At 64.1% G+C, this 26,054-nt stretch overlaps 2 protein-coding genes across 4 annotated transcripts in view; one reads left to right on the top strand and one right to left on the bottom strand.

Annotated features, from left to right (window-relative positions):
- The window catches only part of EVL (Enah/Vasp-like), a 149,893-nt gene extending 127,648 nt beyond the window's left edge, over positions 1–22,245 (top strand). Inside the window, 11 exon segments of the mRNA XM_042944259.1 lie at positions 2,791–2,854; positions 5,890–5,960; positions 7,587–7,816; positions 8,542–8,663; positions 11,657–11,717; positions 14,827–14,890; positions 16,482–16,548; positions 16,641–16,703; positions 19,344–19,410; positions 19,735–19,792; positions 21,762–22,245. Coding sequence (XP_042800193.1) covers positions 2,791–2,854; positions 5,890–5,960; positions 7,587–7,816; positions 8,542–8,663; positions 11,657–11,717; positions 14,827–14,890; positions 16,482–16,548; positions 16,641–16,703; positions 19,344–19,410; positions 19,735–19,792; positions 21,762–21,799 — 905 coding nt within the window. The 3' untranslated portion in view covers positions 21,800–22,245.
- A 1,166-nt stretch (positions 22,246–23,411) lies between these two features.
- Positions 23,412–26,054, bottom strand: part of DEGS2 (delta 4-desaturase, sphingolipid 2) — a 70,420-nt gene continuing 67,777 nt past the window's right edge. For all 3 annotated transcript variants that reach the window (XM_042944261.1, XM_042944262.1, XM_042944260.1), the window contains one exon: positions 23,412–24,613. In XM_042944261.1, the coding sequence (XP_042800195.1) occupies positions 24,467–24,613 (147 nt within the window). In that variant the 3' untranslated portion in view covers positions 23,412–24,466. The remainder of the gene's footprint in view (positions 24,614–26,054) is intronic.

A 26,054-nucleotide genomic window follows, 5' to 3' on the forward strand; every position in this document is an offset into this window, starting at 1 on the left:
AGCTCGAAAGAGACTAACGTTTTCTTAGTTTGGGAAGAGTGGAAGGTCTTATGCATCGTGTTATGCCAAGCATTGTCTCTTCCTGCTGTGTCGTGACTAAAATTCCAGCTGTTTTGAAAGCTGTCTGCAGTGCCGGGACCAGGGTCCCCTGGGAGCAGCCAGGCTCCTGACGGATGTCCTGCACCCTCTGGAGGGACAGGCTGGCTGAGGGCGTTAGGAGGAAGTCCAGCCCAGCAGGCAGAATGAGGGACCCCAGCACAGGACCACCACGGACCACTGTGCAGGCTGTCGGCTGCCTCCTGGGGTCCTGACAAATGTTCCTAGTGACTGAGGCCGGACCAGGCCACCAGATGAAGAGACCCCTGAGCGACTAGCAGAGCCCAGGGCATCCCGCGACCTCAGCGCCAGGGTGGGGCCTGGCTCTCCAGTCTTCAGACCAGGTGACAGACAGGGTCTCCAGGACAGGGGCTCAGCCCTGGAAGAAGGGCAACTCCAGAGTCAGACATGGGCTCAGCAGCAGAGGCCGGGCCCTGGAGCGAGGCAGGGGCCAGTTTTCCAGAAGTCCAGCCAGCGGCTGAGCAGCTCAGGCCTGATTCCCAGAACCAGGAGCTGAGGTGTCTTGAATCCCTCGTGCCTCAGCTGGGACGAGTGGGTAGAGGCATGGAGCCTCTGGGTCGGGGTCGGGGGACACCTGTCCAGTCTGGGGGAACGCAGCCCCTTCCCTACGGCTCTGCTGGTGGCATGCCACCTGCCACCCTCGTTCTCCGCTCTTAAGCGGGTCTCCATCTGACCCCACGAGTGACTGAACAGAAGAAAGACAGTGGCCTTTCGCAGGCCGTCTGAGTCTGGCTCCGCCACCTGCTGTCTGTGAGACCCTGAGCGGGTCACTTCCCCTTGCCGGGCCACGCCCTTGCCTGTCACGGGTCCTCGAGGGGGCTGCCTGCCAGGGCCGCGAGAGTGGGGAGGAGTTCTCACTGAATCGGGAAAGTACCTGCACCGCGCACGCGGCACTGTGTTCCTGGTCCTGAGCACGAGGAGGGAGCTGTTTTAATTGTTCTGATGCGCGCACCGAACACACATCACGTGCTGTTTATAGCCAGAAAAACCGACTTTTAAAAAAGAGCAAAATTACACGCTAATTAATTAATTTTAAAGATGCGTTTAGAGACAGGGAAAGAAAACTAGCGTTGGTTTCGCGCCCATCGGGTGCCAGGCCGCCACACCAGATCCTTGCGAAGGTCGCGTCTGTAAAAGCGTGCAGGCACCGTCTCTCCTGCCGTCTGACGGCAGCCGAAGGCACCAATGAGCGGGGGCGGGGCCGGCCGGGCCCACCCAGGGAGGCATTTTCCCTGGAGCCCCACAAGGCCATTTCCTCCCACCAAGCAGCGGGCCCACCACCCGGGTCCTCCTCCTTCCCCGGCTGAAACATTCGCACCGGAGCCAGGATACCAGCCAGGCAAGGCTCACCGGAAACTTGACTGGAACGGATCCCGGGGCCCAGGACGGCAAGGTCCAGAAACAGCCAGACGTGGAGGCTCACTCTGGGCGTGGAAAGACTCCACCCATGCTGTGTCCCACCTGATGGCGGAGACAGGGCCTCCGAGGGCGGCGGGCAGGCTTGAGACCTCGGTGTAAGAGAGCACGTGGTCTCGTGGGAGGTAGGGGCTCCCGTGGCTGGGATCACGCCGGACTACCTGCCTGGGAAGCACACAGGACACTCCTGGGCCGGGCAGGAGGCTGCCCTGGAATCGGACGATCTGTTTCAGCTTTGAGATTCTGTTGCTCTCTGTCCCGCTGTGCCCCTGATCCGGGGGACGACCTGCTAATCCCTCAGCGGCTTGAAGCGCCTGTGGGAGAACTTTCTGTATGTCATGGAGTTTGCTATGGACTGAACGTCACTGCCACTTTATCCCCGGGAGGAGACAAACCCCTGTGCCATCAGTGAAGTATGAGACCCACTTGCCCAGATTCTCTGCCCTGTCACTGACTCTGTGCAGCTCCCCGGTGACACCTGAGCTGGCAAAGACCAGGAACAATCAGCTCTTTCTCAGGTTGGGGCAGAAGCCTGCCTTTTCTTGTAAATGTGGTACCAGCACCAGCCCCCACCCGAACATAAGGCAAAGGCAGCCGACCTGGACTGCCCTGGGCCCTGCCTTCAGGGTCCAGGGCGAGGGTGTGGCCCGGAAGGCTTCGCGGTCGCTCGGTGACAGCCTCTGCCATCTGGGCCTCGCTGTCTCCTTGCCACCCACAGCCGCAGGCTCCTAGATGCAGGCAGGAGGGCCCCGTGCCGCGGTGAGGGCGCGGGCTGTGGCGCCTCCAGACCAGGTGCGAAATCCCTGGCTCTGACGCTTAACCCGCCGCCAGGGCCATTCCTGTGCCCAAAGGGCGGGCCAGAGAGAAGGGGGCGGGACGGAATGCCTCCTTTGGGTTTTGGCGATGCCGAGCACACTGGCGATTTGGGTTGGAACAGCTTTGTAGGACGTGCAGAGGCTGGAGCCACGGTGGGGCGTGAGGTCGCGGCAAACACAGCTTGAGAGGGAAGGAGGGGGTCTCTGCAGCTGAAGGGCCGTCTCGGCCGTGTGAGCAACACGGTCCCGTTCACTGGCTCCGAGAGAAGAGCGCCGAGACGGGCAGAGAGGCGATTGAGGGGGACAGGATAGGGATGGTGGTATACCTGTTGAGAGGTCAGGGGGTCTCCTGCAGGCCAGGGGGAGCAGAGACGGGGAGCGTTGTGGGTTGGTCTGCCGGGGCCTTTCTACCCACTAACCACTGTGCTTCTCTGCCCCGCAGGCCCCTCCACCCAGCGTCAGGTGCAGAATGGCCCCTCTCCTGACGAGATGGACATCCAGAGAAGGTAACCCCCTGCCCAGCAGGGCCAGGACCCCAGAGACACACACTGGGGCGGGGGGCGGGGCGGGGGGAGGTGGACAGGCTTGACCAGAGGGAAGAGGGAGCACGTTTGTGGCTGTTTGGCCAGAGCGAGGAAGGGAACGTGTGGCCTCATGGGGACGGCCGGTCTGCGGCATCCTAGGTGCGTTCCTGGGACTGAACTCAGCCCTCCCGCATGTGTAGGGATAGCTGTGATGTTGGGGAGGGTGCAGTAACGCGGCCGAGGCCACCCTGCTGGAGACGGGCGGACGCGACCCTCCTGTGGCCTCGGGCGGGTGCCACAGCCTCTCGGGAGGATCTTAACCCCCTGCCCACTCCCCTCCCACCTGAGATTAAGGTGGACAAAGGCCATGAGCGCCCTTGGGGATCACAGCTTTTCGACAGCTTGGCCAGGGCTGTGTTGTTGCCGTTTGCCAGCCCGTGGAGTATGGGCCGTAAGGTGACCCCCAACCCCTCCAAGGAGCTTCTAAAGTGCTCAGACAGGGAGGAAGGGCCAGTGCCGTTGTCCTGAAGTTATAGAAGAGACCACGGTGGCCAAGGAGGGAGCAGCCTCCCCAGGTCACGTCGCCAGGGAAGGGGGGGCCAGGGGCTCTGCCCCTCTGTAGGCTTGGAGCCAGGCTGTGCCGAGGTTCTTGGGGGTGGGGGGGGGCGGCCTGCAGCCAGACTCACATGGAACCCTGGGCCGGGAGTCGGGGAGGCCACGTCCCCCCCCAGCTCAGCTAGCTGTGAGGGTCTCCGGGGCCTGTCTTCCTCTAGCCTGTCACCCACTCTAGGGAGCAAGGGCCACAACTCCGTAACCTCTGGGTGCCTTCTGGCCCCAACGGTGTACTTTGTAACCCTGGGCAAGTTCCTGCTCTAGACCTCAGTCTCCCACTGGAAGAGAACAGCGATAATCCTTGCTCTGCTCACCTCCATGAAATGAGGTAAAGGTGGCAGTGTGCTTCTAGACTGCCTACAGGCGGGGGAGACTCCTTTTATCAGTTCCCATTCGTCTGTCAGTTCCCTGGGCCTGTCTCCTGGCCTCTCAGGATAGAGCATGTTGCAGTTTATGAAAGGCTTTTACAGGCTTTGCCTCGTTTACCCCTCACGCTGACCCTCCGGGGTTCCTGTTGCTGGTACTGTTCTCACACGAGCCCGCTGAAGCTGAGAGTGGAAAGGACTTGCCCAAAGTCATGAGCAGTTAGAGGCGGAACCAGGACTGACAGCCAGCGTGGTCCCAGCTCTGCCGGGTGCCCTGGCCGCCTCCACCCCGAGAGGGGCGTGCGTGAGCCCCCACCAGGCCCAGGGATGACTGTTCGGGGCAGACGAGTCCTAACAGATCCCTGAGAACTGGTTAAACACCACCCTGCGTTCCCCTGACCCACCAGCCGAGTCCAGAGTTCCTTCGCCAGGCCGCCTGCAGTCCGCTGTCCGTGGGCCGGAGCATCCCCTGCAGGCCCCTCTGTGAACTGCAGGAGTCAACCCAGGCCACAGGGCAGGGGACCCTGCTCCTGCTGGTCACCTCACACGAAGGGAGGCCAGGGGAGAGGTGACTTACGTGGGGCCAGTCGTGCGGTGGGGACTCCAAGCACAGGAGCCTTCTGTTCGCTCACAAACAGGGTCTGAAGCCCACACCTGATTTTTAAGTACTTCTAAAAGCCTCCCTTTTGCCAAGGGCTTCTGAGCCTATGGATCCTGCTGGGCAGGTTGGAGTTTCTTCCGGGTGATGCTGCCGCAGTTTGGTAGAGACGCTGATGCTGACACGGCCGGAGCTGTCCCAGCCTCTCCTACCAGCGGGGTCTTTTCCGCCATCTCGTCGGGCTCGCACGTTGTCGTCCTCACCGGAGCCCCCGAGACACGTGCCCTCGTGCTTACTCTGCGGAGAAGAGGCCCAAGAAAGGGGAGTGACTTACCCGCGGTCACAGAGTCGTGCTCCCAGAGCAGGAGCCAGAAGGGCCCGTCCCTCTAGACGGTCCCCTCTGGAGGAGGTGCTGTGCGCCAGCCGCTGGACGAGCCCCGTGTACTCGTTCCTTCACAAAGCGCTTACTGGGCAGCGGCCACGGGCCAGGCGCGGGGCCGGCCCCGGACCGGCACGAGCTCACCGCAGACCGAGGGTGCCGTGCGGTCGCAAGGCCAGCACCCTCCCGCCCTGCCGGCCGCCCTCCCCGCCTCCCCCACCTCCCCCGCCCACGGCCAGACCACCGCGTGCCTCCAGTGTGCTCCCCCGCTGAGCCCGGAGGAGGTGTGAGAGCATCTCGTGTTGCACGGGCAGAGCTAAGTGGAGCTGGCTCACGCCGACTGAAGCCTTGCTGCTGTCCCCGGTCTGCCCCAGCACCTCAGTCCCGAATTCTGAGGACCTATTTGTGGGTCAGTGTCCTCACTCGACCCGCCTTTACGAGCACCCGAGGTCGCTCTGCCTTCAGGAGTTAGGAGGTCAGTTTCCGCCGAGGCACACAGAGCAGTTCACTGAGCGTACCAAATGGCTCTCTGATGGAAGCCTGGCCTGCGGCTGGCTCTGTGGTAGAAAGAATGAGGACAGACAGCCTTAGCGTCCGCTTCTCCTGGCAACCGGCGATGCCTGAAGCTCGTTCCGGGGAATGTAGTCAGGTGTCCTGAGAATGAACGACCCCGAGGTCAGGTCTGCTGTGGCCCCAGGGCCCCCAAAGCCAGATGGGCACGTCCGGCCCGGGGAAAAGCTCGGTCACTCAGCCGGACGGTCGCCCGAGCCTTCCTGAGGGCCTCCCCGTCCACGTGTGCCTGGGACTGTTCGAGGGGGCCTGCCGGCACTCGCCTGTTTGGGGACCTGGAACCAGTCACGCGCCCCACCTCCCTGAAGTGAGGGCAGCAAGCCCGGCCGTCAGGGCCAGGGCGGACGAGGCAAGCTCGCTGCCAGGGCCCCCAGCCCGGGGCTCTCGGGGAATGCCAACGGAACCCGACTCTGCAGCCTGGGCTCCCGCACACAGAGCCACGTTGTTCTCAGCATCGCGAGGTCAGACCCGCTCTGCCATTGTTGTCTTTCAGACAAGTGATGGAGCAGACCCAGCACCAGCAACAGCGTCAGGAGTCTCTAGAGAGAAGAACCTCAGCCACAGGTGAGACCCCCTCTGGGAACCGCTCCCCGCCCCCCGCCACACCCCGCCCTTCCCGGGGTGCTCGGGCCTCTGTGAAGAGCCTCTGGTTGCGTCGATCTCCACGTGTCACGGTCACGTCCGGTGAAAGACAACAGAGCTGGGGGAAGGGGAGTAGCCCAGCCTGGCCCGGCCCTTGTCCCCCACCACTCACTGGCTGAGCAGACACTCAGCGGCCACAGGCCTTGTCTCCGGCACCGTGCTGAGGGCTAGGGACATGCAGGGACGGACAAGGCAGAATGCCGCCCCCGCCCCCCCCCAGGGAGCCCAGTGTCCGGCCAAGGACCCCGGATCATCCCAGTGCACACGTGGTGGCCAAGTTAGTGTGAGATATAAAGACACACGGAGGAGGGCCCCGCCTGCCCCGGGAGTCAGAAGCCCTCCAGAGATGCCGTGTTATCCCAGCGGTTGAGTGGAACTCAGCACAGGACAGCAGAAGATTCGCTGAAGAGTGACAGTGTTGATTAGTAAGCCCAGGACTTCACAGCTTATAGAGTGTTTCCATGTCCTTCGTTCTGCTAACTTCTCTCAGGCGCCCCGTGAAGTAAGCAGGCGCGTGTCCCCCTCGCTTACTGATGAGAAAACCGAGCCCTGGCCCCTGCCCCAGTGACGGGAGCCCCCACTGGTGCAAATGCTGGCTTCTAGCACCCCCTGGCACCTCGACCCCCTCCGGGACCCCGCCCCGCTCTGGTCCACCCTCCACTTTGCTGATGCTCAGCTGACCTCGTCACGTGTCCCCCCTTCCCGTCCCTCCCGAGCAGGCTGGCCCCCCAGTGTGCAGGCCCGGTTCCCGCAGACCTGGTGGCTCCTTGCACCTCTCCAGTGCCTCTCCAGCACTCCCCGTCCTCTTCTCCCTCCTTCACCAAACTTGACTCCTGCTCTCTGTCACTGTCCCGGCACCGTGGGCACGTCCCCGAGGATGTCTTCTCTGAACTGGCCCTGAAGTTGAACCCCTCTTCGTGTGCCGAGACGGCACCACGGGCCTCCCCCCGTAGCAGTTGCCATCCTGCCACAGCTGCGTCTGCACGCTCATCTGTGGGACTGGCTCACCGCTTCCCCGCGAGGCCATGAGCAGAGAGCCTGTGGCCGCTCTCCCCAGCGCCCGGCATGGTGCTGAGCACGCGGTGGAGCTCAGTAGGCCCTGGAGGGAGGGCTCGCTGGATGGTGGACAGAGGACTGCCCGGCCCTCTGCATTGCTCCCTGACACGCGCCCCGGTCGGCCCTGCGACCGTGGGTACCTGCCTCGGTCCCCCGAGGCCACGGTCGGTCACAACGGCATCTGAGGGACCTACCTCTGCCAGTGCCCAGGGTAAAGCTAGGTACGGAGACGGAAAACGAGATACGCACCAGAGCGCATCTGTCACGGGAAGACCACGACAGGAGCTAGAGAAAGTTAGCTGAGCTCAAGGAATGCTGGGAAGACCAGCGGAGGGAGTGACTAGACCAGGGCTAGGTGCGTCCTGCGGGGGCTTCCTGGAAGAGGCAACCTTGAGCTTGTCCCTCAGAGGAGCAGGCTGCCTGCTGTCCGTCCTCCCAGGGGAGCACCAGCTGGGGACTGGGGCCTGACTGAGCCCCACCCTTGTATTTCAGGACCCATCCTCCCACCGGGGCACCCCTCGTCTGCAGCCAGCGCCCCCCTCTCCTGTAGTGGGCCCCCACCCCCGCCTCCGCCCCCTGTCCCGCCTCCACCCGCAGGGGCCACTCCGCCTCCCCCACCCCCACTGCCAGCCGGAGGAGCGCAGGGCGCCAGCCACGACGAGAGCTCCGTGTCAGGACTGGCCGCTGCCTTGGCTGGGGCCAAGCTGAGGAGAGTCCAGCGGGTAAGCGTCCCTGGGTGTGGGCGGGCCGGCCCGGGGCCCTTTCGAACTGCCCTCGTCTACCAGACGCCGGGAAAGGCCCCCAGCCTGGACGCCACCCCTGCCACGCGGCGCCACACCAGCCACAAGGTGCTGGCGGTTGCTGCTGGCCCTCACGCTGACCGTCACGAGTGGGGCGGGAGGCCTCGCAGACGAGAACTGAGGCATCGGCAGGGAAGCGGTTCGCCCACCATCCGGCCCGTCAGCTGCAGGGTTCGCACTCAGCCCCGGGTCTCCTGGATCTGAATCCATCCTGCTTCCCCCGCGACCCTGGAGGCCAGCCGCACCACACCCACCGCCTGTCCCAGCACGTCTGGGGTGGCCCGGGAGGGGGAGCGGCCCCAGGGCAGCTGAGGGCGGCTGTGGCTCTGAGAACACCCGCGAGACAGAGTTTGGCTTCCTTCCCGAGACGTGCCCCTCCTCCCCGTCATGTCACACCCGCCTTGGCAAGGGTGCTGACGGGGCCAGCAGACCTGGGGAGTGTCTGTCGACTGCGACCGGCCAGTCCTGGTGCCTCGCTGGACTCTGCTTGAGTCTCCGGCGGGGCTGGGGGGACGGGACCCGAGGGCCGAGGGCCTCTTCCAGCGCCTCCGTCGTAGGGATCCCGTCCACCCTTGCATGCACCCCCCGCCCCCCGGTGACGTCCCGCCCCAGACGCCGGACTAAAATGTGGTCTCCTGACCCTTCAGCCAGAAGATGCGTCCGGAGGCTCCAGCCCCAGCGGGACCTCTAAGTCTGACGCCAACCGAGCGAGCAGTGGGGGTGGAGGAGGAGGCCTCATGGAAGAAATGAACAAGCTGCTGGCCAAGAGGTGGGTGTCCGGTCCCCCCTGCCCCAGACGCAGCTACTTGCCAGGGGTCTCCTGCTCCTTAGCAGCAAAGCGCAGGCCTTGCCCGGCCCCAGGGCCCACCGCCACCTGGACTCAGCCCAGCAGGGGACTGTTAAGTTCCCCTTCTCAGGGGGTCAGCCTGAGGCGTCGGGCCCAGAAGAGTCCCCTCACCTCTCAGCCCTTCCTCATCTGGGTGTGACGGCGTTTACTGACGCATCCTCCGTGTACCAGCCTCGTCCTGAGTGGACAGAAATTTGGAGATAATCTCAGCGACCAGTTCGGGGGAAGAGGGGCGCATGCCCCACACTTACGATCCCGACATAAATGACACAGTCTCACTGCCGGAGCCGCTCCGAGGGACAACGGCGAACGCGTGCTGCGGGGCCGGTCCTGCGGGGCCATCACGGGGGACACGGGGGAGCCTTCTGAAGTGGCGGGAGTCCCGAGGGCACCACCCCGGGGGATGGGACGAGAGTGGCACCCGCGTCGCGGCTGGGCTCTGGGGCCCGGGGCCCGGTCAGCCCCCTCGTCCACACCAGCAGCCGTGGCGCCAGCTTGCCCCGGGCCGTCAGCCTGTCCCCGTGCCTCCTGGGCGTCCCCCAGCTGAAACGGCAGCGGGCGGAGAGGCCAGGCAGCTCCTCAGAAGGGTGGCAGAGCCTGGATCTTACTCATCAGCGTGGCCTGGCGGCAGGAACGTGCCGACGTAGGTTGCGAATGCCATGCTCCCCGGGCACCCACCGGGGGGCTCAGGAGCAGACCCCCCTGTGGGAGTGCTCCTTCGTGTCCGCATAAGCAGCCTCTGGGCCGCCCTCCCACCGGGCCCCCGCCCCCGACTTCTCTTACTGTCAGGCACTCCCACTGCCCTCCAGGTGGGCTAACCCTGAGTGGGAACTCCCCTGGGCCGGGGCTTTGTGTTGCCCTGGCCACGGCTCTGTGAGGGCGAGGGGGGGAGACGGGTCCCCAGAGCGCAGGTGGGTGCCCTGGCGCTTTGCGGCAGGACAGAGCCGGCGGGCCTCTGCGCACACGGCCGGCGTTGGCGGACGGAGCCGGGAGATTGATCCACGGCACGCGTAGGTCGCCAAGGGCAGGGACACGCTGTGAGTGGTCGTCACGCAGCAGAGCAGAGGCTCGCACACCAGTGCCGGCCGCCCCCGGGCGAGCCAGGAGGGCCTCACGGGGGAGGCTCCACAGGGGCACGGCCCGGAAGGAGAGCCCTCGTCCCGGCCGAGGCGAGCGGGCAGTGTTCCGAACTGGGGAGGCTAGAGACCCACCGGGCCTAGAGCCCGGGGTGTCATGGAGGGTGGCGGAAGGTCGGGCTGTGAGAACAAGCCTTGTCTGCAGGCGTGCAGGGCTCCACCCCAGAGAGGTGGACGGGCCTCATGTAAAAATAGATGTTGTTCAAAAAGAAAATAGTCCTGCTTCTCTCAAGTCCAAAACCGACGCGTTAACAATAACAGGCCTAGATGGTTCGGACCAAACACAGAGGAAGTTCCTGAGGACAGGAAAAGGCCGATGTCGCCAGGAGCCCGTGAGACGCCCGGACGCTGGCGTGACGGTCGAGGCCCCGCCAAGAACAAGCACGGGTGCACCACGCCCACAAGGGTTCAGCCAGCCACTCTTTGAAGCCCACCCCGCGGCGGGGGCTGCCTGGAGCCGTAGTGACAGAGTCCTCGCAGGCTGTTGTTTTGATGAAGGTTGGAAGGGAGTTTCTGCCTCCCCTGGGGCCGTGTCTCTCTCCCAGCAGCAGTGGGGTCCCAGCGATGGGGTCTCCCTCCCTGCAGTGGGGTCCCAGCGGCGAGGTCTCCCTCCCAGTAGCCGGGCTCAGACGGGAAACTCAGCGTGGACAAGAGCTATGTGCTGAGCCCTCCCGGGACTGGCATGCCGGCCCGCTCTTGGCTTCAGAAAATTCAGTGCTGGCTCTGGGTGAGGACAGAGTGTCGTGGAACAAAGTGGCAGTGGGCAGCCCGGCAAGGGGGCTGCCGTTGTCCAGGAAGAGGCACTGCAGGCCGGCACTAGGTGTTGGAAGTGAAGGCGGGAGGACAGACTTGAGCTACGAGGCACAGGCAGGGTTGGCTCCACTCTGTGAGGAAGAGGTTGGTGGGGGGGGATCCCCTGGGTTTCCGGGAGGAGAGACTCCCCGTGGGCCCGTCTCTCGGCTGTGACAGCCTCAGCTCCCGGGTGCTGAGTGCTGTGGCGGCTTCACAGTGGGAGATCCCTGACAGCACATCTCTGGGGGCCATCAGGGTGTGTGTGTGCGGATCTGGGAGTCAGCCAGGTATAGATGACCCCTGAGGCCAAAACGTAGGGGTGGGCTTTAGAGGATACGAGAAGGGGTCCGTGCAGGTGGGGAGTGTGCAGAGCGATCGGAGAGCATCAGCTGGAGCTCTTCAGGGCCCTGCCCCCTCTGGGCAGGGGCAGGCTCACAGTGGTGTTCCGGATCCGAAAGGGGGCAGGGGGCGGCTGCAGGGCTAAGGTCCGAGATAGGAAGAGGCCATGGAAAAAGGTTTCCCACAGGTAGCGGGATTCGCTTACCTAAGCCAGTCAGTCTGAAGACAGGATGCTCCCACAGCCCTGACCTGTGACCGAGGGGCACCTCTCCCTGTCCCACGGGGCCCGGCCTCGAGTATCCTGGGAGAATGGCTGCCACCCCAGCCCAGCCGAGTCCCCTGGGGAACCTGGACAGGCTGCAAACCAATTTCTTCCACTCCTCAGGTGCCATAAACAGAGATTAGAATGTCCCCCAGACCCTGTTCTCCCTTCCCAGACCAGTTTTGTGTCCAGGGTCATGGGACAAGGACAGAGGCCCGGACGCTCACCTAGGCATTGCCGTGGCTGCTCGAACAATTGCCTCCTTCACACAAAACGGGTCAGATCCCCCCCACAGATTCCTCTGAGGGCCAGGCGGTGTCCAGGAGAGGCATCTGGGTCAGCGTGAAAACAGGAGCTGATGTGTACCCTTCTTCCCCTCGTGCTAGGAGAAAAGCAGCCTCCCAAACAGACAAGCCGGCTGATAGAAAGGAAGATGAGAGCCAAACGGTAAGCAGCCCCCAGCTTCCCCACCAGTGTGAGGAGACCAGGCCTTTGGGGCCCTGAGGGGTGCGGCTGGTTTGCACGTACATGCGGTAGAAACTTCACCAGGTGGTTCACAGGAGGGACAGGAGAGTCGGGGAGGCAGAGGGGACAGAAGAGCCGGGGGAGCATTCACGTCTGTCCCTCCCCTCACTCCGGGTGGCAGGCCTTTGCCCTGGTGCTCACAACATCTGAGGTCAGGCAGGAAGCAGAGAAGCGAGAGCTAGCCCGGGAGAGCCACGAGGGGAAAGCTTGGAGCCTGGGAGCTCAGAGGGGCCGTGCAGACGGGGCCTGGCCTCTGCCAGGGATTCGGGGTTCAGGGAGCACGCTCGCGGTAGGCACCGTGTGCTGGGGGACCAGGGCGGTTTTCATCCTCAAATCATTTCTCAAGTGGTTTTTAAAGACTTCACTTGAGTCCATCGATTCCAGCAGGAGCTGTAGGCGAGCGGGACAGAGGACACAGGGACTCCAGCTGTTGTCCTTAGCAGGCCTCCTGGAGCCCAGTCTGGCTGCACAGGCTCCAAGCATCTGCTTCCCCTAGGAGTGGCTAATTCTCTCCCCCCCCCCCCCCCCCCCCCCCCCGTTAAGCTTTTCTAACAAAAGTAGGCCCCTGCTGCAGTGGCTGAGCTTAGACCTTAACCATAAGGGCATACAGGTTGCGTCTCAGTAATGGAAGCCAGAAGAAACAACCAGCCAGTGAACTGCCTCACGCCGCCCGACCCCCCCTTCCGTCAGCTGAGGCGAACCTGGGACAGCCCTGGGCTCCAGCCCTGCCAGCCGGCTTCCTCTGACCCCCATGCCTGGGAACATGCAGTGTGTCAGCCCTTCCGGCCAGCTCCTGCTCGCCTGCACTTCTCTGTGTAAACACTGATCCCCCAAAAGATAGCCTCCCAGACCCCAGGCTAAGTAAGGCCCCCCACTACTCGATCTTTAACCCCGCACACACACTTTTGCTTATTCAGACTCACTCTTAACCTGTGGCCCAAGCCCTTGTGTTGCCTGCCTTGCACGGAGTCTGCAAGTCTTGAATTATTATTTTTTTTTAATGTTTATTTATTTCTGAGACAGACAGAGCATGAGTGGGGGGAGGGGCAGAGAGAGAGGGAGACACAGAATCCGAAGCAGGCTCCAGGCTCCGAGCCATCAGCACAGAGCCCGACGCGGGACTCGAAACCACGAACTGTGGGATCATGACCTGAGGCGAAGTCAGACAACCGACTGAGCCACCCAGGCGCCCCTGTTTGAATTATTTTTGAAAGCATAACAGGATGGCATTGAACGAAAACTCCCGGTGTCTCAGTTATTCTGGTTTAACCCCTGCAGCCTCCATTCTTGCCCATCGCCTTCGGGTCCTGGTGCCCGGGCACACGTGTGGGTGCCCACCTTTTCAGTTACTCAGCCCTCCCTTAAACGAGAGGCCCGAGGAGACTCTTGCTGAGACCCAGAGCCCAGCACAGCATTCCATCTCTGGGTCAGAGGCCCCGGGAGTTTATTCATTCACCCCACAGATACCTGGGGCCTGCTGATGGGTGCCAGGTCTGTTCTCAGTCTGGGGACAAGTGGCTCTTACAGGTTCACGTTGCCCAGGAGCGGGTTGCAGTTGGGGGAGGGGGAGGCCTCCCGCTTGGAGCACTGAGCCTGTCATCCTGGTCCCGGCCAAGGGGCCCACACCTCAGATGGACCAGAGGGGAGGGAAGCAGCTGACAGAGAATGTGGCACAGGCAATCCCACAAGGCGGTTCTTGGCTTCGGGTCAGAATTCACTAGTTCAGTCTCGTCAGGGTGGTTGACTCTGCCTGGTCAAAAGCTCCATGTAGCAATCGTGTGTGTGTGTGTGTGTGTTTCTTAATATTTTTATTACCTAACAAATGCCCCTCTCTTAATAGTATAAAATCCTTCCAAAATGTGTGTGATAAACATCAGCTTTTTTTTTTTAATATTTATTTTTTGGGAGAGGGGAGGGGCAGAGAGAGGGGGACAGAGGATCTGAAGCAGGCTGTGTGCTGACAGGCTGACAGCAGTGAGCCTGACGGGCGTGAACTCGCGAATCGCGAGATCATGACCTGAGCCGAAGTCAGACGCTAAAGCAACTGAGCCACCCAGGCGCCCTGCGAACATCAGCGTTTTTATTGTCGAGTTATTCACCTCCTTTCTTTGCGTTTCACCACGCACATTCCACAGGCAGAGCAGACATGCATTTGCCTGGCTCCGCGGAGCCCCGCCGTGGGCCAGGCGCTGCGCGTAGAGATGTGGGCAGAGGCACGGGGGGGAGGTGGGCACACCTGCCGGGAGGCGGCGAGAGGCGGCCCGGCTCCGGCTCCTGCCTGGCTCACCTGTCAAGCCTGCCTCCCCCACCGGTGGGTGCTTTAGCAGAGGGGCACTGAGAACAGAGCCAGGTTCTAGAGCCCACTTTGACAGCAACACTGATGAACTTGTAGGCTGGTTGGGCAGAGAGAAGGGATTCTCACCGCGTCCTCCTCTCTCGGTAAAAGAGAAGTGAATGGGGTCTCCCACCGCCAGGTGTCTGGGGTGAAGGCCGTGCCGTGGGCGGCCCTGACCCTCACTCCCAGAGCCCGGCCCTGCTGTAGCCCACGTGCACGGCCCCGTAAGGCCGCCTGACATCCGGTCCTCATGCCGGCCAGTGGAGCAGTGAGCCGGGCCTAGAGAGGGAGTCCCTTCCGTGGTCCTGCTCGGCCACTCCCACGGGCCGCCCAAGGCTGCCAGCGGACAATGGCCCACGAGGAGTCAGCCCGAGGGGCCCGTGGCGGGCTCAGTGACGGCAAGGGCTTGTTGCAGATCACAGAGAAGTCTGCCCGGCTCTGCAGGAGCCCGCGTCTCCCTGCGGCCTTCCCCCACCCTACCTGTCCAGGGGCTGGACAACTTCCCCACCAAGATTAGGGCTTTTCACTTGTTGCTGATAACAGTCACTGTTCTGCTGATTACAAAAGTAACACGGGCTCCTTAGAAAATGTGGAAAGCCAAGGTTTGCTAGTGACCTGGTCAGAGGCGTCCTGCCCTTGCCCCGACGGGCCTTTCTAAGCAGACCCTGAGGGCACAGCTTCTCTTTTCCGTTTCAGGAAGAGCTGAGCACCTCTCCATCTCCGGGGACCCGAGCAGCCAGCCAGCCGCCCAACTCCTCAGGTAAGGGACAGCGTCCTGCCCCGCACCAGGCATGAGGTCTGAGGGCAGGAGGGGGCTGCTCCGGGAAGATGATGCGTCCCGACCGCCTCGCTCCACAGATGAGCAGTGAGGGCCCATGAGGTGGCACAGTAGGGTCTCCCTGACGTCTTCTGGAAGCCCTGAGCCTCCAGGAGGAGCGGGGGCAGGTGCTGGAGCCACCGCCTGTGCTGACGTCCCGCAGGCATTAGAACCCCCACATGGGGGAGGAGGAGCCGGGCTGGGGGCTGGGCTTCCCGGCCTCGGGCCAGAGCTCTGAAGAGGAACACGCCTGTCACACGCGTGCTTCTCTGCGAAGAGCCCACCGTGCTAGATGAAACCGTCATCACCCGTGAGCCTCGCTCACTGTGGTGCTAAGAAGTCTGCTGGTGATGGGGTAGGGGAGAAACAGCCCCAAACCCTGCTCAGAAGCCCTGTCGGCACTCGGGGCGCAGGGGTTCACGTAGAAGAGTGCCTTGAGGCTGGAGAGTGGGAAGAAGCCGCTGGGGTTGGTCACGCGGTCGTTCGACAGACCTTTGTTCGGCACCTGCTCGAAGCCTGTGCTCTCGAGAGTGGTGGGAGGGCCAGAGAGGAGACAGGCCACCGCACCCCAGCAGAGGGAGGCTCTCGCCAGCTGCTGGCTGCCTCGTGGGGGCGTGGCCCTGCCGCCGCACCTGCCTCCAGTCCTGATGCTCTGCCGGCCAGGCTGCCTCCCTGTGACCTCCCCTTCTGAAAAGGTGCCACCGTGGATTCTTGGCGAATGACTGCGTGAACACCGCACACCCCAGTGAATGGCTATGTATGCTGTGTCCCAGTTTAGGAGGTGATGTGGTTTGTTCGGGGCCACAGCCTGAGCCTGGATGTGGTCCCAGACCTTGTGCCTGCAGGCCCAGCGTGGGCCCCAAAGCAGGGTTTTGGGGAGAGACCCCCCCCCCTCAGACCCTCAGGTGGCTTCCCTGCCACCCCTAGGGATTTTTCTTCTGCCTCTGCTCATTCTGCAAAGTCAGGGAATTCAATTCAGTCCAACAAACCTTTTGAAGTAAAACGAAATAGGAATTTAACACCACTTAAGAAAGAAAACGGAAAGAAAAAACAGCTTTCAGGGCCAGAGCGGGAGGGGACCAGCTGGTACCCGGTGGGGCGGGGATGAGCAGTCTGGGCTGCCCTGAGGGCAGCCAGGCCAAGGGCTTCCTCTGCTCCACTCAGCCCTTTGCCATAGTCGGGGCTTGACTGTAGAGGTCACAGTTAAGAGGCTCCCACTCCAAGAAGAGACCCAGCCATGGTGAGAGGACTCAGAACCAGGCCACAAGTCAGGGTCAGCCAGGTCCAGGGAGTGGGAGCTGCGTCCCGAGGGGGGCGATGCCGGGTGACAGCAGTGCCATCCACAACCCTGCAAGGGCCATCCTGGGCCAAAGAGAGCCTGGGAACAAGGAGCGCGAGGCAGACCTTCCTGCTGGGGCAGCTCTGCACCCTCAGTGTCCGGGTGGGGGGCCTCCTGCCTGGGGGCGGGGATGGGGGCTGGCCACCGAGAGTCCTCCCAGCTCTGAGGCTCTCCGTCCCCTGTCTGAATCGACAGAGGCTGGCCGGAAGCCCTGGGAGCGGAGCAACTCGGTGGAGAAACCCGTGTCCTCATTACTGTCCAGGTGAGCTGCCCTGGGGAGGCCGAGCTGTGCGTCCGGCGGGGCCGAGGCGGGCGACGGGCCAATTCACACGTGTGTTTCATTCCGTGCCGTAGAACCCCGTCTGTGGCAAAGAGCCCCGAAGCTAAGAGCCCCCTTCAGGCGCAGCCTCACTCTAGGTACCGAACAACCCCGTCCCGGGGACCTCCTCTGCCCGCTGCCCGCGACTAACACCCCCAAACTCCCGTGTCCTGTCACCTAACAGTTTGCTCTGGGAAAGGGTGGCCTGTTCCTCAGACCTGGGGAAGGTAGGCAGGAGGGCCTTCAGGGCTGTGCACACCTGCTCCTTGCCGACCCCTCGCAGAGCGAGAGGTGGGGCCCTGGGGAGGGCAGTAACGTGGGGCTGGCCTTGAACCCCAGCTCTGGGCTCACTGACTGTGACTTCCGGCCAGGCCGGGCGGCCTCTGCGGGCCTCCACTCCTCCCGCACCCTATAAAGCAGCTGTGTGGACAACAGCCGGACACAGGAAGTGCTCGCTGGCCGTGGCCACATCCCACATTTCGGCTGATCCCGGGACCAGCCGGCACCCTGCCTCCCCTCCCTCCCTCCTCTGCCTACAGCTTTCCCCCGAGAAACACTCACCGTTTCCCAAACCAAAAGCTGGTGTAGTAGCAGGATGGAGTATTTGAAACGGAGGTGTCCCCAAAAGTCAGAGGCAAACAGCCACGTGGCCTGAATTTGCAGGTCTCTGGGACCCATATTGAGAAAAGTCCCTGTTGCCCACGACAAACTGAAGGGGACCCGCACTTAGCACAGATACAGGTAGCATCTGAGCCTGAGCGTGCAGAGTAGACAAAGCTATCCGAGAGCGCTCTGGCCGGGCTCTGGAATGGCAGTGACGTTGCCAGTGATCAGGACGAGGTCTCGGAGGTCAGCAAGGTTCGGAGCCGGGGCCCGCAGGTCTCTGCCTGCAAGGCTGTGGGTTGTGAGACGTGCTCTGCGGAAGACAGTGGGGACAGAAGTGCTGTAGCGTGTGGGCGGGGGCAGGCCCCTCAGAGGTGGCATTGGACTTGACCTGGATAAGGAGGAGCCTGCCCTGCAGAGAGCGTGGGGACAGCCTTCCGAGCAGGAGGTAAGTGCCAAGGCCCCGTGAGCAACCCGGCAAACTCAAGGACAGAAGCCGGCCAGTGTGGCTAACAGGTGGTGGAAGGTGGGGAGGGCTGAGGGCGGGGAGCGTAGAGGGGCCAGGAGGGGTCACGTGGCTGGAAGTCTGGGTTCATTCTGTGTCCCCCGTCCTGGAGCTCTAACGCAGGGCGCCCTGGGGGACCAGCGCTTTCACTCCAGCTATGAAGGGACGGGGGACCCCAGTGGGGCAGGAGCCAAAGGAGGGGTCCTGGGAGGAGGCAAGGCCGCCAGGGCAGCCCGTGCCCCTCAACAGGCAAGGACGCTCCCAAGGGCATTCCCACCGGGAATGGGGCTCTCCACCTCCAAGACCAGTCTGTTCTCTGGTTTCACTGATGGCTCCGAGCAGCGCATTTAGAGCCCCCTGAGAGAGGGGTCCCTCTCAGGGTGACTGAGCCTGAGGTGTTCCTGGCCCCTCCTGGCTGAACTCGAGAAAGAGGCCGGGGTGGCTCTGAAGGAGGCTAAGGAAGTTTGGATCCTGACGGGGGAAGAGGGGTAGCGTCCATGCCGTGGTTCAAGTGTCTGTTCTAGCAGCAGTTTTCTGGGTCCCCTGGGCAGCCTGCTTCACCTCTCAGGGCCTCAGTCCCCCCACAGTCACCCTGAGAGGCTTGTCCCCACGTCGCGGCTCCTGTCAATGATGCCGCCGTGCCCCTGGGGGGCCTGTCTTCGGGACGGCCACCTCCTTCCCTTCAGCTACACACCCAGAAGTGGCTCTGGGTTCGTTTTTGAGGGGCCTCCGCGCTGTTTTCCACGGTGGCTGCCCCATGCTTCGGTTCCCGTGCTCGCTCTCCCTGGCACTGACCCCTGCCAGGTCGATGTGTGTCTGCCCACGCTCACCCCGTCGGTCCCCAGAGCCGGCTCGGGCCTCACATTTCCCTGGACCCGCAGGTTCCCACCGCCCTTCTCTTCACGGGAGATAAGTGGGATCCAGAAGGCGTACCTTCCTCACCACCGCCCCGCTTTAAAAGGCCGAGTGGTCTGACGAGCATTTTCTCCAGATTTTCCCAGGGACGGTTCACGCGCCACTAGCTAACCTCGGTTCGGCAGCTTTTCAAAGAAGTACGATCCGTGAGACCGAAACCTTTGCCTCCAAAGAGCAAAGCCACATCCAAACACATTTCCTGGGGGGAAAGTTACACCCAAGGACCGGTTACCTACAGCAAGGACACCGGTTTGTGTGGAAGTGGATGCCTTTAGGATGAGGGTGTACCGTGTGTTTTTGGGGATTCTGCGTGTATTTAACACCGCTGTTCCTGGTTCTCCCCAAGCTGCGGGTCAGCCGGGAACATAGACCCCTCACCGAGTAGCTTGCCAGTATTTTTTTCCGGAGGTGGTAGCGTGTGACCTGTAAATGCCACATTGCCACCTGCGTGTACGACCTCCCAAACCAGAAAACAACCCCTTGGTTGGGCCCCCAGTGACCCCTGGGTTGGTCACAGCGTCCATGCGACCCTGTTGAGGTGGACACGGGACATCGGGATCCTTTTAGCAAAGCTTAAGAGTGGCCTGGGGTAAAAGCGTGGTCCTCAGCTGAGCTTGGAGCCCTGGCACGCCCAGCCTGCCTTCCCCCACGCGGTCCCGGCGTGGAGGGCGCCCGCCAGGCTCCCCACCTTACCGCACCCTGCCATCCTCTCCAGGATGAAGCCGGTGGGGGGCGTGAATGACGTGGCCCTGGATGCCTTAGATTTGGATCGGATGAAACAGGTGAGTGTGTCCTTTCCTGAGAGGCCGGGAAGGAGCCAGAGGCTGGGCCCCTGCCGGGTGCACGCGGGTAGGCAGGCCCATCGGGGTGGCCAGCAGTGGGGGAAGGGGGTGCCCGTGCTCATGGTCAGAAGAGCATCCCTCTGCCCTTCCGGACATCCCAGACTGCCCCGGGGCTCCCCGCATCCCCGGGGCCGTCCCTGGTTTCTGCAGCAGGACTGGGGGTGTCCCATCCCCCAATCACACTCCATCCTTGCCTTGTGGGAACACGGGTGAGGGCCCCTCGGACATGCGGGTCCCTTCACCTGGAGGCTCTGCTCCCAACAGGAGATCCTCGAGGAGGTGGTGCGAGAGCTCCACAAAGTGAAGGAGGAGATCATCGACGGTGAGTAGAGGCCACACCCTGGCCATCACCCAGGGTCCCGGAGAAGCGGCAGGGCGGCCGGGCCCGAGGGCTACAAGGCAGCGGAGCTGTGATGGCCCCACCGGGGAGGCCCGCAGTTCCGTGCCGACGATCCCGTTCCCCCTCCTGACACCCACATCACCCCCACCCTCCGGTCGAGCAAACCGAGGCCCAGACGAGTTAGGTGACTTTGTCTGAGAGATGCACCTCTACGGGGGTCGCCGACTGGGTCAGCGCTCCCCCGGGCTTCCGCCCGGCTGAGCTGGGAGCGTGTGGAAGGGGAGAGCGACCGGAGAACGTGTTCCAGACCAGGGGCGCTGAAGCGGCCCGAAGCGTCTGCCCCTCGTCTGCACACCCAGACCGCACACTCACTCCTTTGATTCTGCCACCTGCCGATCACCGGGTTGGGTTACAGGGGCCACTGCTGCCGTCCCAGGGGGTAATGGGGACCAAGACGCCACAGAGCGGCCCGTGGGCCTGATACAGCTCCCAGCTTGCCTGGTTGGCCCTGGGCTGGGGGAGCAGACACGCGACTCCCCCTCAAAGAGCCTCTGGCTCCGGAGGGCAGGGTCCCGTCACGTCCGTCCTTCCCGTTCCTGACAGAGCCTTTGATACAGCTGGCTCAGGGCTGGAGCCAGAGGAAAAGGAGAGGTTTGGGCAGAGCTGGCTTGCCCGGGGACGGAGCAGCGAGACACAGCCTAGACACCAACCCCCACACGCCCTCGCCAAGGCTGGGCCTGGCCCCCACAGGAGCAGAGGTGGCGGGGCGAGAGAAGGCTCCGTGACCTGAAAGGGGTGGGCCCTGGTGGCAGAGGGCTGGACAGAGGGGCGGCCGGGGTGGGAGCCCACCTGAAGCGCCCGCTGACCTGGACCCCCGGCCCGGGGCTGTGTGAGCCGCACCCTGTCCTTGTCCTCGCTTCAGCTTCAGCTGAGAGCTGAGGATACTCTTTCCTGTTTGTTCTGCACCCCACCCCACCCCCCCACCCCCAGGCCTGGGCTGGGCAGATGGGTAGATAAGGAGTTAATGAGTGAAGTGCAAGGCCGCCCCGGAGCCAGAGAGGAGACAACGCAGGCCAACTATTAACTCTGCTTTATTGCTGGGGGCCCCACCTGGGAGGGGCCGGCCAGCTGGCCCCAGGGCCGGAGCTGGTGTGTGGCCGGAAGCAGGGCTGCACAGCCAGCCTCCCTGCAGAGGGAACGGGCGGGACGCAGGCAGTGGGGTGCGGCGGGAAGCACGTCTCCAGGTCTCGCTCTCCCCTCTGCCGTCGGTGCAGCCACAGGTGGGAGCTGCCTCATGGGTGGGCCTCCACCTGCGGCTGAGGGGCCCATGGGAAACGGCGGGCAGCACGGGTGCTCCAAGAGGCATCCCCTTGTCACTTGAGAAGGGCCCAGCGCTCAGCTCTTTCTCCTGGCCTTTGGCTCCAGGCCCAGTGGGGTCTGTCCAGGGAAAGGCCCAAATCTGGGGGAGAACCAGGAGGGGTGGGGACAGGAGGCAGCCCCGCAGGGGAGGCGGGAGCAGGAGCCGTCCCCCCCCCCTGCTCAAGGCCTGGCCCTTTCTGCCGCCACTGCCAGAAGCGGGGCCCCAGGACCTCCGAGCAGAATCCGGTGCCCACCGTGCCCAGAACTGCCCGGGGCTCCTGGTGTCCACAGGCTCTTCGCCAGCCCCGAGGCAATAGGCAGGTGAAGCCCCCCCCACCCCTACCTCAGCTCATCCTCTACCTGGAGGGGTGCTTTGCTGTCACCCCAAAGTCTGCACAGAGTCTGCTGCCCCGCTTGACCTCTAGCCTGTGCCTCGCGACCTCTGGGAGCCTGGGTGAGGCTCTCAGGAGAGGCAGGGCAGACGCCAGAAAGGACCTCTGGGCGGGGGCGGGGGCGGGTGTGGGGGACAGGGCCTGCCGAGAATCAGGGCTCGTCCCTGCTGTGCCTGAGCCTGTCCTGTCCCGTCCCTCAGCCATCAGGCAGGAGCTGAGTGGGATCAGCACCTCATAGTGCCCTCGGCCCCCCGCTGCCACCGCCGCCGACAGAGACCCCAGGCCACCCGCCGGCGGGGACACAGCGAGGAGCCCAGCCGCCGGCCCCAGGCCTCCAGCGCCCGCGAGCGCTCACCGACGCCGGGAGGTGCTCCCGTTACGAGTGTTAACGCGTGATAGAATATCAAAATGAGGAAACAAGTTCCAATTTCTGGATTTTTTTAGATTCTACCTGACACAGCGCCGGTCTACTCGCCTTTTTTGTATTTTATATTTGCCTATTTAAGTGTACATTTCTTTGGTTTATAGAGGGCTCCCCAGGTCACACGCTTCATTAGATGGTTTCCGAGTTTTCTCCTAGGTGATGCGGTCAGCGGCGAGCGGTCCCCAGCGTCGTGGTGGTTGAAGTCTGTCCACGCACCGCGGTGTCTGTGTCCACGTGCTAATAAACGCTTACTGTCCACACCCCTGGCTCCGGCTCGCTCTCCCGCGCCGGCTCCGGCCGCTCCTGGCTGAGGACGCCGTCCCCCGGGGGAGCAGAGGGGCCAGGAGAGGCCTCGGCCGGTAGCCAGGCTGAATGCAGACGGGGAAGGCGGGAGCGGGAGCCGGGGCAGCTGGCGCGCTTCCAGCCGGCCTGCGATGGTCTCCCCCGGGGGTGGGCCCCGAGTGCCGTCCACACTGCAACCTCAGACTCCACGTGCGTCCTGACCGCAGGGCCGGGAGTGGCAGCTTGGGCTCCGCGAGGCAGTAGGAGAGTGAGGCAGGCTGCATCCTCCAGGAAGGACCGCCGCGCTGGCCCGCACGCCCGCCCGAGGCATATGCCAGCGCTTCTCACACCGCACACGTTCCCCTTCCGAGCCAGAGACGGTCTGACCCCGTGCCGGGAGCAGGGCCCCGGCCAGTGGCCAGGCCTTGGAATCCTGGACCATCTCACGGCCACCACAGGCACAGCCATCCTGCGGGGGCCTCAGTGGGAGGGGAGGAGGCGGGGCCCACCGTCCAGCTGATGACAGGGGACTCCTGTTTTCTAGCCAGGCTCTGGACCACCCCCCCCCCCCCCCGTCTCCTCGAGTGCTCCCAACAACCGTGCAGACAGGAGCCGGGTGGTTCTGTCGGGAGGTGAGCAGCCCCCAGGGCCGGCAGTGGTCCTGGTTGTAACCCAGGGCGACAGATTCCAGGCCCACTGATGCTGTCATCTGGGGTCTGGCGGGGAGCTGGCAGGTGGTGACAGTCTCCTCGGGACAGCTCTGTGGACAGGTGTGCTGGCAGGCCCCAAGGAGTCCCTAGGCCGGTGGCGGGAGGGGCTGCGCTCACCTGGCTCGGGCCAGCCTGTTTGCACAGGGAGGGGCCCCCTGTCCGGGCTCAAAGTACTCCTGCCAAGCTGCGCTGCCTCACACAACAGCCCCGGGGCCCGGGCCTCTTCCCAGGGCCATCCCGGTGTCAGACCGTTCTCAGAGACGGGTGCCTGGCACCACATGAGGCCACTCCCAGTCCCGGGCAGGAAGTCCTTGCGCAGCACCGGCCAGGTCTCGGGCCCTGGGAGCTGCCACGTGCCTTCCTGACAGCCCTCCTCCCTCTCCTGGGCCAGCTCACAGGGCCCCCGCGGTGCCCACAGCGGTGGGGGGGGGGGGGGGGGGTCCTCAGCCTCCCCAGCCTTAGGCACCCCTCCTGCTGCCTGCCTCTGGGAGACCAGGACCCCACCCCTTGCAGCCCCCAAGGGCCAAGGACCGTGCCCCCACCAGTAAAAACAGGGCCACCAACAGGGCCACCAGCCTGCTTCCCTCGAGGCCGTGGTTCACTCAGGCAGCCACCTGTCTGCCCAGTCACATGTCTCCCCTCCGTGCATCTGGCCTGCGGCACCCGTTTATGAAGATCTCGAGTCCTTGGGGAGCCGGTCCGGGAGACAGACTCCACCCTGTCTGGGCTAAAACCTCTAGGGTCAGGGAGGGCTTCCCTCAGGCCAGAGCCTCGAGGTGGGGCGGGAGCACAGCTCAGGGGGGCAGTGTCCACACTCAGCCAGGCTGGAGAGGAGGGAAGGCCGCTAACGAGGGGCTTCAGGGCCACGTGGACCGCCCCCCCCAAGCCCCAGGGTGTGCAGGGGCCACTCACAAAGGCAGGACCGCAGGGGTGCTAAGCACACAGCGTGGAGCGGCCGCAGTCCCCAAGGCTGGAGAGCAGGCGGGGTGCAGCCGGGGCCGGCCGGGAAGGAGATCCAGAGGCCTGAGGCCTGCAGGGTCCGGCTGGGGCGGCGGGGGGGCGTGGGCCTCAGTCTGAGGCTGGGCTGGAACCACGCCGCCCCTGATGTGGTCTGTGGATGTGAAAACAAAACACCGAACTGAGTTTAGGGCACGGGAACACCAGGGACGTCAGCTCCGTGGAGGCGGCACAGAGCACCCAGGGCAGGGCCAGGCCTCTGTCCCCGAGGCCCAGGAAAGGAGGGCCTGGCCTGGGTCGACAGTGCAGGTGCGGACCAAGCTTCTCCAGGCTGCATGTGTGCCCGCTGTGGCCGGATGCAGTCCTGGGTTCTGGGGGACAAGACCGCGGTCAGTGCGGGAACCAAATGCAGCGAAAGCGGCTCTGGGCACTGGGCTGGGGGTGGGGTGGGCAGTGACAACCGGCTCTGCAGCAGTGGGGGGCGGGGCAGGGCAGCAGGCCCCCGGGTTCCGCGGGGTCCTCCGCTGCCGGTTCACAGACGCTCCTCCGCCAGCTTGCACACCCGCTTCACCCTGGCGTAGGGCCCCAGGGAGTCCTCGAGCACGAAGTCCCAGAGCACCTTCACCCACGAGTGGTGCTGCGGTAGGTGGTCGTAGTACTCGGGTGCGATCTTCCGCACCTGCAGAGGGGGCGGGCAGGGTCAGAGGTCGCAGCCTGGGGCACGCCTCTCTGCCACACACATGCACACGCGTGCGCGCGCAGACACACACACACACACACACACACACACACACACCGTCACTGCCCAGGGAACCCACGTCTAGCTCAGCCAGAGTGCTGCCTGAGGCGAAGGGGCCGCTGGCCGAGCCCCTTGCCCTAAGTGGGGGTGAGCGCTTAAAAACGCAGCCTCCCCTTGGCGGAGCCCATGCCAACTTTCTGCCCCCGGGGCCCCAGGTGGCCCAGCTTTCGTTCCCTCAAGCGCCTGTGGGGTTCTGAGACGAAGCCTGGCGCGAGTTCGGCTGAGCCACCGTCGTGCCCACACTCGTCGTGCCCACACTCCTCGCGCCCAGCATCCCGTGCCCTCTCCCGTCCCCCACACCCTCTGGCCTCGGCTCCCACCAGGCCCCCGTCCATCACCTGCCTTCCTCCCAGCCTCACTAGTCCCCATTTCGCAAATGGCGCACACCGCCCCCTCTAGCCTCCTGCCCCCTCGGCACCCACACCCTCAGCCCGCCTCCTCCAGGAAGCACTCCCGGCCCGCATGGGCACACCGCCGCTCCACCGCCCGCCAACTTCAGGGGATGCCCTTCGCGCCCGCGCTCAAGGCCCGCTTTATAGCTGACCACCCGGCTCGAGAGACCGGGTGGCCCGCACGGGGCGTGAGCAGTGGGAGAAGGCTCGCAGCGAGCCGACCACACGTGCTTCCGCGACCACCTTGGGTCCAGATTCTGGCTCTGCTACTTCCTGAGGCAGGGACCCCCCCCCCCCTTGTCTGAGCCTGTGCCTCGTGTGTGAGATGCGGATAATGGGGAACGGGGCTCCTCGCTGCACGGGCTCGTGGCGAGGCCGGAGGGAGATGCTGCCGCGGTGCCCGGCCCGCAGCCGGACCTCGGCCGCAGCGGCAGGAGAGGAGGGGGAGGTGAGGGAGGGCGGGGCTGCACGGCCGGGCCGGGCACTCGGGGCCGTCGGGAGTCCGGAGTCACGCGGCCAGGGCACAAACACCCGCGCGCCCCGACGAGCGCTCCCACATCACCGCACGCACACACACGCGCGTCCGTGTGGCGGCATGCTCAGCCACACGCGCAAACATCTGCACACGCAGGCACGCGCACAGACTCAAACACTCCGACGTCCTCCCTACCGGTGGATGCCTCCTCCGGCCACCCTGCGCCTCGGGTCTCTTTCTAAGCCCCCAGCGCCAGAGGGGCGCTCCTTCCCCTCCCCCTCCTTCAGAAATTCCCGGGGGGAGAGGGGGGCTCCCAAGGCGGAGGAAGCAGCTCAGGCCGAGCCACTTGGGTCACAAGGGGCAAGGCCCACCCCGTCCTCTCTGTGCCACCGGGGCGCCCTGGAGGCCCACAGGGCAGTGACAAGAAGCGAGCAGGGACAAGGGAGGCAGGGGC

Source organism: Panthera leo, chromosome B3 (assembly GCF_018350215.1).
Source record: "Panthera leo isolate Ple1 chromosome B3, P.leo_Ple1_pat1.1, whole genome shotgun sequence".
In the NCBI taxonomy this organism is placed as follows: Eukaryota; Metazoa; Chordata; class Mammalia; order Carnivora; family Felidae; genus Panthera; species Panthera leo.